Raw genomic sequence first — 18,174 nt, 5'->3', positions numbered from 1 at the left:
AAACGCCATTGCAGAGCCATGGATTTTCTCATTTTTGAATGAAGGAAAACAACTATTTCATCAAATCTAAAGAATAAATTAATCCAAGATTAATAATTTAGCTTAGAAGTTTTAGAGAACAACAATTGTTAAGAGCAAATATGGTGATCCTGTAAAAATTCTAAACCAGAAGGTATGTTATTGTTATTGTAGTTATCCGTATTTTATATCTACAAATTTGGTACTTAACGCATTCATGTCCCTAATACTAGAATATTGATGGTATTATTGTTTTCGACTCATATTCCAATAAGTTTCAATCTGACTGGACAGTGCAAAGTAGACACCGCATTACACAATCAATTGTTAACCACTAAGAGCCGAAAATATATATTTAAATCAACCCTATTATATATATAATTGGAATTTTTATATTTTTGCACTCCTCACATTATTTGACATGATAACAAGAAGATTTTCAACATGCATAACTATATATATATATATATATATATGACTTCTACAGTATGAATGCATTCAAAATTGATGTTTTTTTATGAAAATATTGATTTTATTATATACTGTATATGCAAACGTCGATGCTTTTTTATTTAAGAAATATCAATTTTAGATGCGGTTTGCACTTTTTCTATATATATAGATCATTAATTTATTTTTATATAATTTATTTATTTATTTTTTTTAACAAGGGATTAAAAAGAAAAAAACAAGGAATGTAATTATTGATAGCTAAGTAATTGAATTTGGTGTTTTGTCATATTTCATTCTAAAAATTATTTTACGGAAAGCACAATAGCTACGATTGGTTTAATTGATGATAGTATTCTGCATAATACCATCGTGATGATAAGACTTTTCGCCCGTGAACACTTCTGGGTTTATAATCGTGTTATAACCGATTGATGACAGCTCAGTATATGAGTTTAGAACTAGATAATTTGTTGGGATGTGATAGCCTTAAGGGCTTTCAATAAAAGTTAGGTAATAGTTCTGAGATCAAATCTGTTGTCATCAAGTTGGCTAAGATGCTGATTTTATGAGTGACTACATAAACGCAAAATCAACAAATCACGGATGCGCCTAGTGAAAATATGAGAGAAATAACTAAATTTTTTGTATTTCCTAGTTTACTCATATTTAATTTTGTGCCACGTCCTTGTAATCCATTATAACATCCCACTATAATAGCTAATATATATAACCCATTACATACTAGCTAATTCTACACAAAATTTTTGAAGGTTTTTGGATTGCATATAATAATTTTCAAATAAAATATATATATATATATATATAGTCCGTTGTGATCCGAATATTTTTATCATATAAATGTTCATAAAGATAATTATTTAAAAAAAATAATTATCAATATTATTATATAAATATAAATACATAAATATAAAAATAATTATTTAAAAAAATAATTATCAATATTATTATATAAATATAAATACATAAATACAAATATTGACAGCGATCTTTATGAATATAGGTACAACAAAAACATGTGTGGATGTCCCCGTTATAAAATTTATATATATATATATATAATAAAGAAAAAATAAACTGCAAACCTTACCTTAAAAAAATAATAATGATAAACAAAAGATTTTAATATCTGTGTATATGAGAAATATATGGACAAAATGCAAGGCCTTATCTCTTTCAACAGAAAGAAATTCCATTACGTTTCTTTGTTGTCGTCTTATATCGTACATCATAATCATCACTTCCAAACCTTCTCATTTCCTTTGTTTTTCTCTTTCTCTCGCACATACAACACACAGATACAAACCAAAATCAAACAATGCCATCATCATCATCACCACCATCATCGTCGCTCTCTTCTCAATCCAACCCCTTCCAAACCATCCTAGACTCGGCCCGTCCATTCATACGTGGAGAGCTCGAATCCATTGACAAAAACCTCCCTTCTCTCGTCGCCGTCTTGCGCTCCGTCGGATCCGGCGAGTGCTGGCACAAACACGGCAGCTTTCTCGAACACCTCGTCGACATATACCGCATTCTCAAGCTATGGAAAGCTCAGGACTCCGTCTGCCTCTGCGGTCTTTTTCACTCTGCCTATTCCAATTCCTATGTCAATCTCGCCATTTTTGATCCTTCAACCGGCCGCGACGTGGTTCGTAGCCATGTCGGAGAAGCTGCAGAGCGGTTGATCCACCTCTTTTGTATTGTCCCTCGGCAGCCATTGATCCACGACGATCTTCTATTCCATTACACGGATTCGGAGCTCGAAGAACATCTCAAACAGTCTGAGATTTCGCTCAGAAACGCAAAAGAGAAAGGTCTGTTCAACGAAGAAGAAGGCTGGAGGAGGAAACTTCAAGCTTTACTTCCTTCCGATGGGGTAATTGTGAAGCACATCAAGACTGGCGAAGATGTTAGAGTTTCGAGAAGGTTGGTTGCAGTGTTTCTGATGATGACAATGGCGGATTTCAGCGACCAGCTTTTCGGTTTCCAAGACGAATTGTTCGATAACTCGAACGGGAAGCTCGAGTTCAAAGGCAACAACTATGTGGCTCTTTGGCCTGGAAATGGAAAGCCAGGGTTATGGATGAATTCGATCTCTAGGATGGGAGCTTTATACTCGTTGATTATGAGAGAGGAAGAGATATTCATCGAAAAGAGGAAAAGGGTTGGTGGGGAAGATCATGATGGAAATCGAGATGAAGATTTGGAACTTGTTATACCCCCGGTGTTCGAGAATTGCACAAAAGTTTTGGATGCAAAAGACCAAATAATTGCAAGAGATATGTATTGGGAAGCTGTTTGTGAAGAATCCAACAAAGGGTTGGAGAGAGCAGAGGAGTTGCTATTAAAGTGTATAGAGAAAAACCCATTTGTTGGAGAGCCACATGTGGTATTGGGTCAGGTTTATTTGGCGAAAGGGAGATATGAGGAGGCTGAGACAGAAGCTGAAAATGGGGTGAGATTAATATTGGAATGGGGTAGTCCATGGGATAAGAGGACGTCTTGGGAAGGATGGATTGCTTGGGGAAGAGTTTTGTATATGAAAGCAAAAGAGAAATCTTGGCCACAACATTCATGGGGAATTCTCAATTTGGGACTTGTCAAGTAAGATTATTGTATGGGGTTCTGGTTTGTTTTGACATATGGTATGGGACTCCCGAATTTAATAATCAAAATCCCTTTCTAGGTTTTTTTTTTTTTTTTTTTCTTTTTCTGGTTGGGGAAATGATCACTCAAGTTGTACAGGAAGGTTATTAATGAATAAGGGATGTCTTTTCATTTTGTGTATGTTCCAGATCCAGAAATGGTTTTTTACTTTTATTTCTCCTTGTCATTCATGGATAGTTTCATGTTTTTAAATTGTCTTGAGCTTATGAAATTTGAGGAGAAATAATTTGTTAATTTCATCTTAGTTCTAGTTTCATGAATGCTTTCTGCCTGATTTCTGATTATGTTTATTCAGAAAATGATCATAAGTGTACTTTCTGATTTATTTTTATGCTGAAAATATTTATATAAAATATACAAATTTAATACTTGACAGTGTGTTTTGCATTTTGATTATTTATATCAAAGTGGCTTAAAAAACAAGGGTTGGAGGGAAGATTCATGTTATAAAAAATAAAAAATAAAATAAAAAAAAACAAAACAAAGCAAAAAAGAAGGCACTAATTTGCTCCATTTTTTTATTTTTTTATTTTATTGAACGGCCACTCCACTTTAACTTTATTGGCGAGAAATGACGTGTAGGCCGGGGGATCATGTGCTTTGATGTTGGGTCTATTTTAAATTTTTTATTTTTTCTTTATTTTGGTTTTTATTATCTCCCTCTTAACTGCCACTAGAATATTTGTTATTTGTAAACAGTTTTTGATATCAAAAGATTAAATTAATAATAATTTATGCAGTAGACTTTTTAATTAATATATACATATATATATATATATATATTTGTTTTTGGTACTCACGGTTAGTTTATACGCATTTCAGCTAGCTTTTTATGGTTCTGGGTGATGCTAAAGGCACTCCCGGCGTGGTGTATTTAGTTGATAGCATTTGATGTAACTGAATCCTTAGTGTCCGGTGTGGTTGATATTTGTTTGAAAAGTCAATCAAAGAATCAGATAGAGATATGCTATGATATGATGTTGATCATTTTCACTTTTTCCATGTTATCTTATAAAATTAAAATATTTTAATTAAATAATTATTTTATGTATAATTTATTTTAAAAATATAAATTTATATAAAAGCGATCGACAATTTATTTATGTTAAAAAAAAAAAGAAAAAAAAAACTGTATATAGTAGTAATAATGAATGAATGGTTAAAATTCCATTAGGAACTAGCAATTTGGTCCCAAATGTATTACTATTTTAAAGGACTAAATTATAATTTGTCAAATGTAGAAGGTGTTTATAAGGGGATAATACAAAACCTTCAGGGGAATATTACTTTATAACCCCTAAAATTTAGATTTATTTGGATGTAGCATTAAAAATGAATGAATGGAAAAGGTTGGGAACTAGCAATTTGGTCGATCCCAAATATACTATTTTTTTAGAGGACCAAATTATAATTTCTCAAAAGTAGAAAGTGTTGTACTATGGGGTAATAATACAACACATTCAGGAGAATATTAGTTCATACCCCCTAAAGTTTAGATTTATTACAAATAAATCACTTATGGCCTGTTTGGCCAGCTGTTTTCAGAACAGTTTTCTGTTCTTGAAAACAGAAATTTGTTTCCAAAACAATTTTATACCTGTGTGGCCATTTGTTTCTAAAAACAAATTCTGAAAACAAGTTAAAAAAAAAAAACAAAATTGGGAAAACATCAAAAAGATGTTTCCACCTGTTCTCTCACCTTGGCCTCTCTTCTCTCTCACCTTCGTCACTCGACCAGCTCCTTCACTGGCCTGCGAAACGTTCACCGCTCGTCGACCCACGCACACCAGCTAACTTTCATTGAACAGATCTCGAATAGTCAGCCGTGCCTTCAACAAATTCGAACAGATCTCTGCTGAAGTTCACCGATCTCTGCTGAAGTTCACCAATCAGGTTTTCCTCGCTTCTCTCTTTCAATACTGGTTGGATTCTATCTGTTGATAAATTGTGTTTGTAATTTTTTTAGATTTGGGTTTAATTGCTTATTATTGATTGTGAATTTTTCTTGGTTAGCCTTTGAGTCTCATACCAATTCCACGATATGGCAAAAAAAATTCAGTAGGGACAATAGTGATTCCAATTCCATCAAAGAAATTAAATTAGGAAGTTCTGAATAATAATTGCTATTAGTTAATAATACAGCTATTTCACTTCACCCACCTCTTTTACAATAGCGGTTTTTGGTAAAACTCTCTTTTTCTCATGGAGATGTTGATGATGATGATGAAGAGGTTGGCTCAGTTTCTGGTTCTGGACTTATGAAGAGCAGAGTCTTTTAGAAATATATGCAGGAGGAGTAAAGCTAGTTTCCAGCTCTTCTCCATTTTTTCAGTAGAGGACACCCAAGATGATTATTTGATGGATCCTCTTGTAAGGTTGTTCAAATACGGCTGCAGCATTAAAGAGAGTGAAAAAAAAAATGGTGGGGTTAATTAGTCCTTCAATAAGTCCCGACTGAATTTTTTTTGCCATATTGAATTTCCCTTTTCTATGCCTTTGCTTTTTTGGTGATCTGGGTAAAAAGCTATACAGAAGATAATTTTGTGTGGGTATTTTCTTTTTTTGCTGTGAGACAAGGACGCCTAAAGCTTGGTCTGCAACACTCTTCCACTTAGTTAAAGTAGTGAACCAAAATACAGGACCAGTTGATAATTAAATCTTAATAGTTTCTTTTAACAAATTAATTTTCTTTACAATCAATTTATATATAAACTGGCAGGCTGCTCTGCTCATGAAGAAGAAATGACTTACCACTAGGAGCAAAAGAACTATCCCAAATGCTGGGAGTCCTCCCATCTTCGTTTGCTGCTCCTTCCACCTTCCATGGAATAATATATTTAACATAAACATCATTAATTACTTCTATGACTTCTTGCATGTATGTATTTATATATATATATATAGTAGGGGTGGGCAAAAACCGAATCGGACCGATCAAACCGACCAAACCGACATATTTGGTTTGGTTTGGGTTGGTTTTAATTTATTAATCGGTTTAGTTCTATTATATATATAAAAAAAAAACCGAAACGGTCGGTTCGGGTTGTAGGTTGGATGAAATTTATCCAACCCAACCCGCACCAAACCGATCATCAATTAAACTAACATTTTATTTTACTTTTATATATAAATATAGTATATACTTATAAAATAAAACTATTATTTTATTTATTGTGAGAATGGGATTGAAGAGTGTGGAAGAAGACTTTTTAAAATAATTTTTATTTTTATGGATTGTTAGTTTATTTAATTATAAGTTCATTTTAAAATTTAAGATTTCAAATATTGATTGTATTCTATTTTATAATTAATAATGGTTGTAGATTTGTTATAGAATTTATTTGTTGGTGTATGATGTATTTGTATAATTAGGTTGTAGTTGTAGACTTATATTATAGTTATATCATTTTATTTTGTATTATCTTACTTGTATTGTAGTTGTATGGTTTCATGTTGCATTGTAGTTAATAGTTAGTTTATTTGGTATTTTTGCTAGTTGAATGTATATTAAAATTATTTAATTTAGATAATAGCTTGAAAAAGATGCTTAATTCAAAATATAATGCATGAATATGATTGAAAATTGATAATTAAAAAGGCCTAAAAAAATTTTATACAATTTTGAACCCAATGTGTACAATTTTTGTTTCAAAATAGCATAAATAAAAAAATTTGGGCCTAGATCCAAACCGATCTAAACCGTTAACCCAACCCAAACCGACCAAGAATCATCGGTTTGGTTTGGTTTGGGTTGAAAATGGTGGTCGGTTTGGTTTGGTTCGTATCCAATCCAAACCGAATTGGTCGGTTCGGTTTAAAAAAATCTATAAAACCGAACCAAACCGCACCGAGCCCACCCCTAATATATAGTCCAGCTCTTATCATGAGATTTTATTTTTAAAAAAATGCATATATTTAAAATGATATATATGAGTCCGTACCACAATTTCATCAGGTATCCTAATGAAAAATTGTTTTATATATATATATATATATTATTTATATATAAAACAAAAAATATAAATGGACCTGATTAGCTGAGGTTCCAGCGCCAAAGACAAAGCCAGTAGGGAAATCTTGTCTGCTAAAAGCCTCAACCGCTAAGACCCCAACACTGGTATTTAGCACAAAAACAAGCAACAAACAGACTCTCGACAACCGCTAAGACCCCAACACTGGTATTTAGCACAAAAACAAGCAACAAACAGACTCTCGACATTTTTCTTTCTACCGATCACTACTAATTATGATTTAGAGAGAGAGAGAGAGAGAGAGTTTTTTGATCGAATTGCGATAAATACACATCGAATACACAGTCAATATAGTCAATAGTGATTTATCTTTTCATGTACCATGGGTTTTCTTCCTCCATTTCGAGGTGAAAGATATCATTTGCAAGAATATCATGGTAGAGGTCGCCAACCAAGAGGACCAAAAGAATTGTTTAATTATAGGCATTCTTCACTTAGAAATGTTATTGAACGTTGCTTTGGTGTGTTGAAAGCACATTTTCGAATTTTGAAAATGATGCCACCTTACAAGCAAAGTAGACAACCTTTGATAGTTATAGCTTGTTGTACACTACATAATTTCATTCGAAAGTGGGCACAAAATGATGTTATGTTTACACAATGGGAAGAAGAAGAACAAGAGATTGAAGATAAAGAAGCTAGTACAAGTGGATCAAACAATAGTATAGATTTGTCAGACAAAGCAGCAACAGCTATGGCAGCTTATCGCAATCAGCTTTCACAAGTAATGTGGCATGACTATGTTATTCATATGTAAAATTAGTAATTTAATGGATATTTATAGTTGGAGATTTTATATATTAGACTTATAAAATTTAATTTCCTATTAGCAACAATTATTTTATTATATACTATCAACTACGTTTTATTATATAATAATAGACAAAAAAATTCAATGGAAAAAAAAAGTTATATTAGATTTCAATACATATTTTATATTATATATGTATATAATTCATTAATATGGAAATGAATTAATATTATGTAAATATATATAAATATATTATAGCTACATATATTATATATAAATGAAAGAAAAATAAATAAAAACCTTGTATGTAACCCAAAAAAAAATAAAAAATAAAAATAAAAACAAAAAACTGTTTAAAAACATGTAACCAAACATATTTTCTATTTTTTGGTATTGAAAACTATTTTCAAAAATCAATGGCCAAATGCTCCTTGTTTTCATAAAACAAGAGAAAACAGTTTTCTGTTTTCATTTCTGAAAACAATGTTTCAAAAACAGAAAACAGAAAACATGGCCAAACAGACCCTTAGGTTTTTAAAATATCAAATTTAATCCCTGCAAGAATTTAATCCCTTTCATTCTATGTCCTATTGATAAGGACAAATATATCATTATACTTTAGAACATTTAATTATATAATAAATCGAATATAGCTTTTCTAAATTTTTATAAACCAATTTTAAATAAACAATATCTCAGCAAAAACAAATTAAACCAAACAATAATTTAAAATTTCTAATAAAATAATTTTAATAGATAACAATTTTAAATTTTCTAAAAAGATTTAAAATTGAAATAAAAATTTAAAAAATCTGACAAATCAAATACAAAATTTAAAGTATGTAACATAGCATTTATCAAGAGAGTGACAGAGAAAGGAGAGAGGAGTAGTGGATGACTAGGAAAAAAATAAATAAATAAAAGTGTCTGCATCCTCACCGAGCCCATGGCCCTCAGCAACCCTTATTTTTTTTCTTTTTTTAAAGGTTAGATTTAATGGTTTAATAGTGTTTTACTTGTGGATATATTGTGGAAATGACTGGAATTTTGGAGAAGATTTAACATTATCAAAAAAAAAAAAAAAAAGTTGAGTCCACATACGACATTCCAAAGCATTTCCAATAAAAATACAAATCCAAACAATAATTTCCCCTTGTAGAAAATAGAAAAATGCAAATCTATTCTCTCTCTTTCTCTCTCTAGAAGCAAGAGCACAGATCACTTAACAAAAAGAAGGAAAGAAATATAACAGTAAGAACTCAAAGTTTAGACAAAAATTAATCTTATTAATTTTCGCCATAATTTTTTGGTTAAAAGCCAATCTTAGAGATTTCAAGTAACATATGAATTTGTGGAGGCCACATTATGGTTCATGTATTTTTATTTTATGTTATTTTATTTCATTTTCTAGGACTAACATCCATAACACCCTACTAATTCTATGCGTTTAATAATGCCAAGAAGAGAAAGAAAGTAGATTTTGACTTTTGCATCCCCAGTTTTGATGTTGATGTATTTATTGCAAAGTAGATGTATTGTTTTAGGTATCTATCAAATCGGTATGATGAAATCGGCACCCCTCATAATAATAATAATATGTTGTCATAGAATTTGAAAATATATTTTATTTTGAAGAATTTCTATAGACAACAACTTAAATAATAATAAATGAAGAGTTAAATACATTTTATTATCCTCGTGTTCTTTCCTCCGATAACTTCTTCCTCTTTTCTCCATATTTTTAGCCATCATGACCATTATAGAAATCATAGGAAAAAAATTTTTCTTAACAAAATGTCTAATAGGAGAGGAAAAAAAAATGCCCATGAGGGATAGCTAGTAAAGAAGAATAGCAAAGAGAAATATCAGTGAAACTTATGTATTGTATTGATTCATTAAAATGTATATAGAGGGCTATATTTATAATTTCTACACATTCTATCTAAAGGCAGGACTTAATATGATAACCACTTAATTTATCTCTAACGGATTGGGTTTTAGTAGCGCTTAACACGTGTTGCAGCAATTCATAGTTCTACCATTTTGATTTGGAAAAATTACTGAACCATCTCTCTCTGTAAAATTGATATGCTTTGTATTTTCAAAAGTTACCGAATTATAAGATATATATATATATATATACAAACAATCCATCTTCCAACATATTAAACTTTTGAATAGAATATTTACCAAAAACAAAATTTTGAATAGAATAGTAATTCGTATCAATGTCAGAAAATTCACGAGATCAAAAAGTTGCCAGTTATATAATGTAAGGGGGAGTGAACAGACTAAATACTAGGGGGAGCAAACCTTGGATAAATACCATTGATAACATAAGAAGAAAATCTTATGCTGCCATTGATGCTATTGCATCTTTTATCCTTCTGCTCCTGCAAGTTGATGCCTCAGCTGCTATACACGACAACGATCCAATCATTATACAATTCATGCAAGCAATAGCTCCATATGATTAGAAGAAATATGGAACTCCTGTTATAATCTGGTTGCCGTCTCTTTCCTTTAAAAAAAATAAATAAATAAAATAAATGATATCTCTGGTTAATTGTTAGAACAGCACTAGTTAACGACATCCTTGACTTGCCTCCTCTTCAGTTTTAAAATTGTAATGAAGACACTTTCACTTACAAATAAACTACTGGGATGTCAGTATAATGTGAGGATTCTAATACAGTCTAAATCATGGAAAAGATCAGAACCATATTTACATAACAGGTTATGACAAAAAAAAATAATAAGAATAATAAAAATAAAAAAATAAAAAGTAACAAAATCAAGCAAAATAAAATGGGAACAACTATTTTTAAATTAATAGCAAGGACACAACTGAATGATTTTACTTCAAGATACTACAAAAGCATGGTTCCATGGAACCTCTATTGTTTAAGAACTAATAAGCATGTTCAGGTTTGTATGCAATTCTCACTTGATGGGGCAGTAAGCATTTCTTTCCATACACTTAACAAGTTAAAGAGCAATATAAAATGATATCATGCAAAAAGCTTGAATATTTACCACATTCTCATTGAAGCGCAATATAGAAGCAGCATTCTCAGAAATATAACAGTAATTTGGTACAGACCACACCTGCAAAAATTGAGAACTTGACCAGTCCACAGACCTATTAAAATCATTGAAACAATCAGTATAAAAGTTCATAGTCTTGTAGTAATAAGGCCCTTGTCTTTGAATCATGCACTTACAGTGTTTTTCTTCTTGGATGTGGAAAATGGCACCCAATTCATAATTTTTTCTGGAAATACTTTTGTTAAAGTTGAGATCAGATCATCAACTTAAAGGTGACTGTGGACCCAAAAAACCAACCGGCTCACAGAGACTAACCGCCATATTTCAATATCTTTGGGATCACTTCTCATCAAGTGAAAAAAATGGCCCCTCATGTGGAATTTCACAATTTTGACAAAGATCCTTACCTGTCAAATGAAAAGTTCAAAGCTGATGATGATGGTAACTCATGTAGATGAAGCGCAATAAAAGGCTTCTTATGCTTCAAGGACAATACAGTCTTACCCTGGTTGTAGGTGTAATAAAAGATGGGCAATTAAAAAGTTACGTTGAAAGAGGACATCCTAAGACATGAAGTTCATAGGATAAAAGCACTACTTAAATGGAACAAAACCAAATGTTTGCATTCTTATGAACAAAGGTTATTTGAACAGTTATGATATTAAAAAAAACAAAAATTCTTTGAAAAGTTCATATATCTGAAATGGAAATAAAAGTACATGATTGCTATGAATTTTAGACGTAAAAAAGCATATCAACTAATTAAAGAAAGTGGGTTGTGGCAATTATATGAACGAAATTATTATAAATACAGTAATCAGTAAACTTTAAGATACAAAATTGCCAATTAATCAACAATTTGAAAGAGGGTGTGACCTGATCAATGGTTCAAATATCAAGAGAAAGAGCACCATGTACACAAAGCACCTGGATAACAAAGAAGATGGACATATATAATGTATAAAAAAAGTACCAATACAACCAAAGAATGGAAAACAGATGCAAAAACATAACAATACATGTATTTATGTATGTATCTACGTATGCATTTATATGTAGAGCCCTGAGGACAGAAATTTTATGTTCCACCAATAATTCCTGAAAGTGTTTGATTGTCAGAAACGTCTGTAGATTCTGTACAATACCTCATACATACACTAGCATTTACATGCTTCCTCTGGCACCCATCACAAAAACCATATACCTAACAGAAACATGGAATATTACAAACATTAGTGATGCCACCAAAGCCTATACATTGATTTCTTTTATACACCAAATATGCTAGGTATTTATGCATACTGAAGTTCTTATTGCACAAATATTAAATTTCCTCTTATTGCACAAATATTAAATTTCCTCTTATTGCACAAATATTAAATTTCAAATAAGCCTACCATAGGAATTGATGGTTATAAAAACTTATAGATCTAAAGAAAACTACAACAAAACCTATCAACAGTGGAGTTCTTTCGAATAAAAAATTGGAGTTCTTTCAAATAAAAAAGTGCAGTTTTGTTTCAAGAAACTATAAAGCATACCTTGAAAATTAAACGAGCTTTGACGTCAAAGCGAAATGGTTTGTGGAACAATAAAAAGTAAAACCACCAATCTGATCTGTTATGCACCAATGACTCCTTGGTCTTTACCCAGGCTCTGCATTGAAGGCTAAAAGTGTCAATGTCATCACCTACACATCAGAAGTAAAATGGAATTCAAATATATGCACAATTTCCACCAAAGTTTAAGAGCCAATGATTAGGAAGGAATCTTCTTATAAAAGCATTCAGTCAAAGAGCAGGGGCAAGTGTTGTTTTTCTGTTACGTACCTTCATTTTTATTTTCCTTCTCTGCAAACTTCTAAAACTAGATCACCAAAAATCATGGCAAGAGCAAGTGCCAGCCTTAAAATGATGGAACATCTTAATATCACGAACAATTATCTCCCGATTCATGATGTTTGAGATGAGCTTCATAACATCATGGCAATTACCACAGATGCGTAGATTTTTGAAAATCCGTATTGTTTTCAGAGGATTGGTACTTATAAGGGCAAAACCAAGAGCCAACCTTTCACTATGGTATTGAAGGTGTTCCTTCTTTTCTGTTTCAGTTACATTATGAAGTACATTTGCTGTCTCCGGTATATAACCTGCTGATGCCAATTTTTTGTCTAGTTCCTCTAATTTTAAGTAAATATCCCCAATTCTAGGGTGTGAACAATCTTGAGAGACAAACACATGGACTTGTCCATCAACCTCAACCCAGCTACACCCAGGTTCCTTTTTAACATCCTGACTAGACATTAATTTCCTGACCTTTCTAACATCATCCCATCTACCTTTGGCAGCAAAAATATTTGATAGCAAAATATAAGTAGCATCCATCTCAGGTTTGATCTCGAAAAGCTTAGCTGCAGCTCTTTCTCCTAATTCCACATTACCGTGCAGTTTACAAGCTCCAAGAACAGTCTCCCAAATGATGGAATATGGTGCTAATTTCATAGCCTTGATAAAGTTTTCAACCTCATCAAACCTTCCAGCTCGACCAAGAATATCAACAATACAAGCATAATGCTCAATTATAGGATTAATCTTAAAAATTTCAATCATAGATTTAAAGTGCTTTTTTCCTTCGTCAACTAAACCCAGATGGCTGCATGCAGAAAAAATACCTATGAAGGTGACCTCATCCGGAATGATGCCTTGATCTAACATCATCTCAAACGCTTCAAGAGCTTTCTCTTCTAGCCCATGTTGGGAGTATCCACATATAATGGTGTTCCATGAAATTGTATCCCGTGAAACCAAGCCCTCAAAGATAGCATCAGCATCTTCTATGCATCCACATTTTGCATACATATCTACAAGTGCACTACCAACAAATAAATCTTCTATATGGCCATGCTTAATTGCCATAGAATGGAGCTGTCGCCCATTTTCCAGGGTAGCTATGTGCGAGCAAGCACTTAAACACCCAGCAAGAGTGAATTCGTTTGGTTTTACACCTTCTCGCTGCATCTTACGGAAGCAATTAACAGCCTTCTCTGCCTGACCAGTCTGTGCATATCCGGTGATGATGGCTGTCCAAGTGAAGAGGTCTGGATTAGTTAATCTATGGAAGACTACATCTGCATCTTCCAATAGCCTGGTTTTGGCATACATGTCAACCAGAGCTGTTCTGACAAAATCATTATCATCAAGACTGTTTTTGACAGTATGTGCATGTATTTGTTTTCCAAAGCCTACATCCATAAGGCTTGAACAACACCTTAAAATGCTGATGAATGTGTAGATATTGGGTTTGAAACCTTCTACGAGCAATTGATGAAATATTCTTGGTCCTAGATTGCAAAGTTCTTCATCATGGAATCCAGATAATAGGGCATTCCATGAAACTAAATCACGAATTTTCATTGCCTCAAACACTTGAGTGCCATCTTGAATACTTCCATTTTTTGTGTACATTGAGATCAAAGCATTGCTAACTAACACCTCATTTTCAAACCCAAATTTCCAAATACAAGCATGAATGCTTTCACCAAATCGAAGGTCACCCAGATGACTGGCAGAACTAAGGATACTTGAGAAGCTAAAGTGATTTGGTCTGACGCCTTTGCGTCTCATCAGACGAAAGAGGTAAGCTGCTTCCTGCCACAGTCCTTGCTTATCAAGGCAAGTTATCATTGCACTCCAGGCCACTACATCGGGATTTTTTATCCTCATGAACACATTTAATGCATCAATCGCCAGGCCACACTTCGAATACATATCAACAAAGCTACAACCCAGAATTTCATCAAGTTCACACCCTCCTTTTATGGCTAGGGAATGCACAACCTGACCTTCTCTCAACCTTCCCGAATTTGCACAACCCTTGAGCACAGTGGATAATGTGAAGTTGCTTAACCTCATTTCAGATTCAATCATTCTGTAAAACAGTTCCAGAACTTTTTCCCCATTGCCTTCCTGAGCATATCCACTAAGCAATGCATTCCAGGACACAGCATTCTGCTCAGGCATGCAAAAGAACACTCCATCTGCAAGCTCCATTGCACCACACTTTCCATAAAGGTCGACAAGAGCAGAGCCAATAAACAAATCTGAGAAGAAGCCAACTTTGATAGCTTCTGCATGCAGCTGTTTCCCGAATTCTAAATCTAAGCAAACAGAACAAGCCTTTAAACCAGTAGCCAAAGTAAATTCATTTGGCTTTATTCCATCTTTCTTCATCTCAGAAAACAAATTAACACCATCACTACCATATCCTTCAGCTACAAATCCTTGAATCAAAGCCGTCCAAGACACAACATCTCGTTCAGGCATCTTATCAAGCACTTTCCATGCAATGACGGGTCTACCGCATTTCGCATAAACATTTACCAGGGAAACCCACAAATGAGAATCTGGGTCTATCCCACTCCTGATTACCTGTCCGTGAATAGCCATGGCCTCATTCAAACACCTTTTTGAAGCGCATGCATGAAGCATCTCAGAAAAATGTCTAAGCCTCTCTTTGCTATCAAACTTAAAGGGCTTGCTTCTAACATTCGTCTCAATTTTAATTGAACTAGGCGAGCTTCCATTACTAAACTTTCCAGGTATTACTTTGAAAGCTAAATCATCTGTGGGGTTTGATACTGTCAAATTAACTGCAGAACAAGACTGGTATGTCACTTGAAAAAAAGATGGTACTGAACTCCAAGGGGGACTAATGCGTACTTGGCAAATGGGCAACAAGAGGCTTCGAAAGCCAGTTGGTGGACCAACCATTTTCAACGCATTAAAACTGCAGTCCATCGATTGGAATCAAAACTTCGTCTCAGAAAAACTGTTGGAGTATCAAATGCATCAAAGACAGCTATTTGGCATGATAGATGTAAAATGACTTTCCACATATTCAATCAATTAAAAATTAGAATTTCTTGAGGTATCCGATCTGCAATTGAGAAATATAGTGAGTACGATGAGTAACAAGCAGTGCCAAACCATCAGACAAAATGTAATAACTAAGTAGGTCTCTGCAATTTCTAAAGATTAACCTACAAACCCATCCACTTAAAAACTACAACATGTCCAGCCTGAATCAACCAAACCATGACAATGATCCAATCAACATCTACATAAATAGGATCCCTTCTACCTCTTCTAGAAAGAGAAGCTATTCCAATCAACCAAATGCTAATATCAAATGCATTTGGCATCATCCATGCCAACTGAAAAAGAACCTCAAACCCCAACTGTTGACAACCAATCCAAATCCCATAGAAAAATTAACACTGTCTCATTAATCCTCTCCAACATAAAATTTTCCAGTTCAAGGGAAACACGTTTAAATTTTGGACACCCAATAAAACTCTGTTCCACAAAATATGAAAATTTGTGTTGATATTCATAACTAAAACTATCAGATGAAATTATTTCTACATGATCATTTACAACCATGATAGATGTATGATGACTCCCTATCTTTAGTCAATTCAAAAAGAGAATTACCCAAAAGAGAGCCAATCAGCAATTAAAATATATAGCATGTACGTTGATACAGCAACATATACAGAGCAAGCAGCAAGTAGTATCAACTAATCCAACACAATGCAATGACTCACTACACTAGTTCTCCACTATTTTCTGAGAGTAAGCTAGAAATCCATCCACTTACAGAACTGCAACATCCCCGGGCTGAATCGACGAAACCATTAAAATGATCCACATGGTCGAACATTTAATTGAACAGCATCCCTCCTTCCTTCAGAAAACCGACAAATTATTAAGATTCTTTCTTTCTCTTTTTGTCTAACAGAAACGGAAAAAATAAAAACCAGCTCTCACAAAATTCCTCATTCCACCTCAAGACTAAATTTTTTTTTTCCCAGTAATTTACGATTTCACCAGGCAACAAACGAGGATGATCAATCAAAAGCCATCAAGAAAACCAAAAATCTTAGCCAAGTCATGAAGAATTGAAAAACCAATTGCAACATACAAATTTACAAAAAGGCACTAACTTTCCAACGAATTTAAGGCTTTGAACAACCAAAGAAGAAAAACCATTAAATTTATAACATAAAGCACGGAGATTGCAGACATTTTTGGTTACCATGATAGTGAAACTTGAAGTGAAAAACCCAAAAAAAAAAAAAAAGCTTCCAAAATGACGGCATTAAAATAACAAAGAGCGAGAACGCAAATGAGGGGGCATACCAGAAAGAGAAAGAAGCCGTACCTGGCTTGACTGCCGGCGGTGGTTGGACTCTTTTTATAAGGTTTGCAGAGAAGAGAGCTAGAGAGAGAGAGAGAGAGAGAGAGAGAGAGAGAGAGCCAAAGCCAGCGTTTGGAGCGACGGAAGCGAAAGAGATCCTGTATGACCACACGGCCACCATATCTATTACTCTGAAAACACGTGCTATTTATTTATGTAAAATCTTTTAACTACATATTAATAGTTTCTTTTAAAAAAATCATATATTAATAAGTGCTTTTTTTTAAAAAAAAAAAAAGAAAAGGTAAATTTTAAAATTAGTTCCTCTTTTTTTTTTTTAATGTCTCTAATTTGTTAATTACTATAATAAATCTACTACCTTGATTTGAAAATAATAATATATTGTACCAATTTATATATATACTTTGTTGTTCACGTGTATTGCATGTGGATTAAGCTAAATTAGGCACATCAAATTATTTCTTTTTATGTTGGATTAATTTTATAAATTTATATCAAGAATGATATAATTTAATATTTTAAATTTTAGGTTCATAGAAAAGGTTTTTGTTTTACTTTTTGTTTATATTTTATGCTTTGTTTAATATATATAAACTTATTCTACTATGAATCATTTAAAATTTTTACATAAAATTTTTTTTACTTAAGATAGATTAGTTTATTTTGTAAATAAAAGTTTATTTTGCCATATATATGCAAGCTCTTATAGCTATTCGCATTAGAATTAATAAAAATATAATTTATACAGAGAAAACAAAGAAGAAAAGAAAAGAAGAGTAAAACAAGTCTCAAATTTTTTCACGAAGTCATGCAACTAAATCTCTAAATCTTTATTTTTGTCAAAAGTACTACACACACATTCATATTTTTTCCTACGATGGGGCTTCATTTTTATATCTCCACTAGCATATGGCACCTTTCGAGTCAGCTGCAATATTAAAATATTAAATTCAAAATTGTTCC

The 18,174-nt window shown here is 32.7% G+C and overlaps 2 protein-coding genes and 1 long non-coding RNA gene across 30 annotated transcripts; 1 reads left to right on the top strand and 2 right to left on the bottom strand.

Moving 5' to 3' along the window:
- Positions 1-1,470: 1,470 nt before the first annotated feature.
- Positions 1,471-3,279, top strand: LOC107421883 (uncharacterized). The gene has a single exon (XM_016031233.4). It carries the CDS (start codon positions 1,808-1,810, stop codon positions 3,098-3,100), a length of 1,293 nt encoding a protein of 430 aa, XP_015886719.3. The 5' UTR covers positions 1,471-1,807; the 3' UTR covers positions 3,101-3,279.
- Positions 3,280-4,681: 1,402 nt separating this feature from the next.
- Positions 4,682-7,334, bottom strand: LOC125423490 (uncharacterized). The gene is made up of 4 exons (XR_009638373.1): positions 7,189-7,334; positions 5,911-5,977; positions 5,320-5,549; positions 4,682-5,093 (listed from the first exon to the last, which is right to left on the bottom strand). It is a non-coding gene; the product is annotated as an uncharacterized LOC125423490 (long non-coding RNA).
- Positions 7,335-10,119: 2,785 nt separating this feature from the next.
- LOC107421882 (pentatricopeptide repeat-containing protein At3g24000, mitochondrial-like) lies at positions 10,120-17,377 on the bottom strand. Of its 28 annotated transcripts, none has more exons than XM_060815687.1 (8): positions 17,215-17,377; positions 16,598-16,733; positions 12,819-15,777; positions 12,531-12,679; positions 11,866-12,193; positions 11,166-11,396; positions 10,978-11,083; positions 10,120-10,462 (listed from the first exon to the last, which is right to left on the bottom strand). In XM_060815687.1, exons 2-3 carry the CDS (start codon positions 16,711-16,713, stop codon positions 12,861-12,863), a joined length of 3,033 nt encoding a protein of 1,010 aa, XP_060671670.1. In that variant the 5' UTR covers positions 16,714-16,733; positions 17,215-17,377; the 3' UTR covers positions 10,120-10,462; positions 10,978-11,083; positions 11,166-11,396; positions 11,866-12,193; positions 12,531-12,679; positions 12,819-12,860. The 28 variants fall into 28 exon arrangements, with proteins under 28 accessions (XP_060671670.1, XP_060671674.1, XP_060671669.1 ...); XM_060815691.1 differs by having other exon boundaries at positions 16,651-16,733; XM_060815686.1 differs by having other exon boundaries at positions 16,598-16,737; positions 17,215-17,376.
- Positions 17,378-18,174: the final 797 nt, after the last annotated feature.

Source organism: Ziziphus jujuba, chromosome 3, assembly GCF_031755915.1.
Source record: "Ziziphus jujuba cultivar Dongzao chromosome 3, ASM3175591v1".
Taxonomy (NCBI): Eukaryota; Viridiplantae; Streptophyta; class Magnoliopsida; order Rosales; family Rhamnaceae; genus Ziziphus; species Ziziphus jujuba.
Note: the sequence above shows the minus strand (reverse complement) of the source record. Positions and strands in the feature narration are given on the sequence as shown.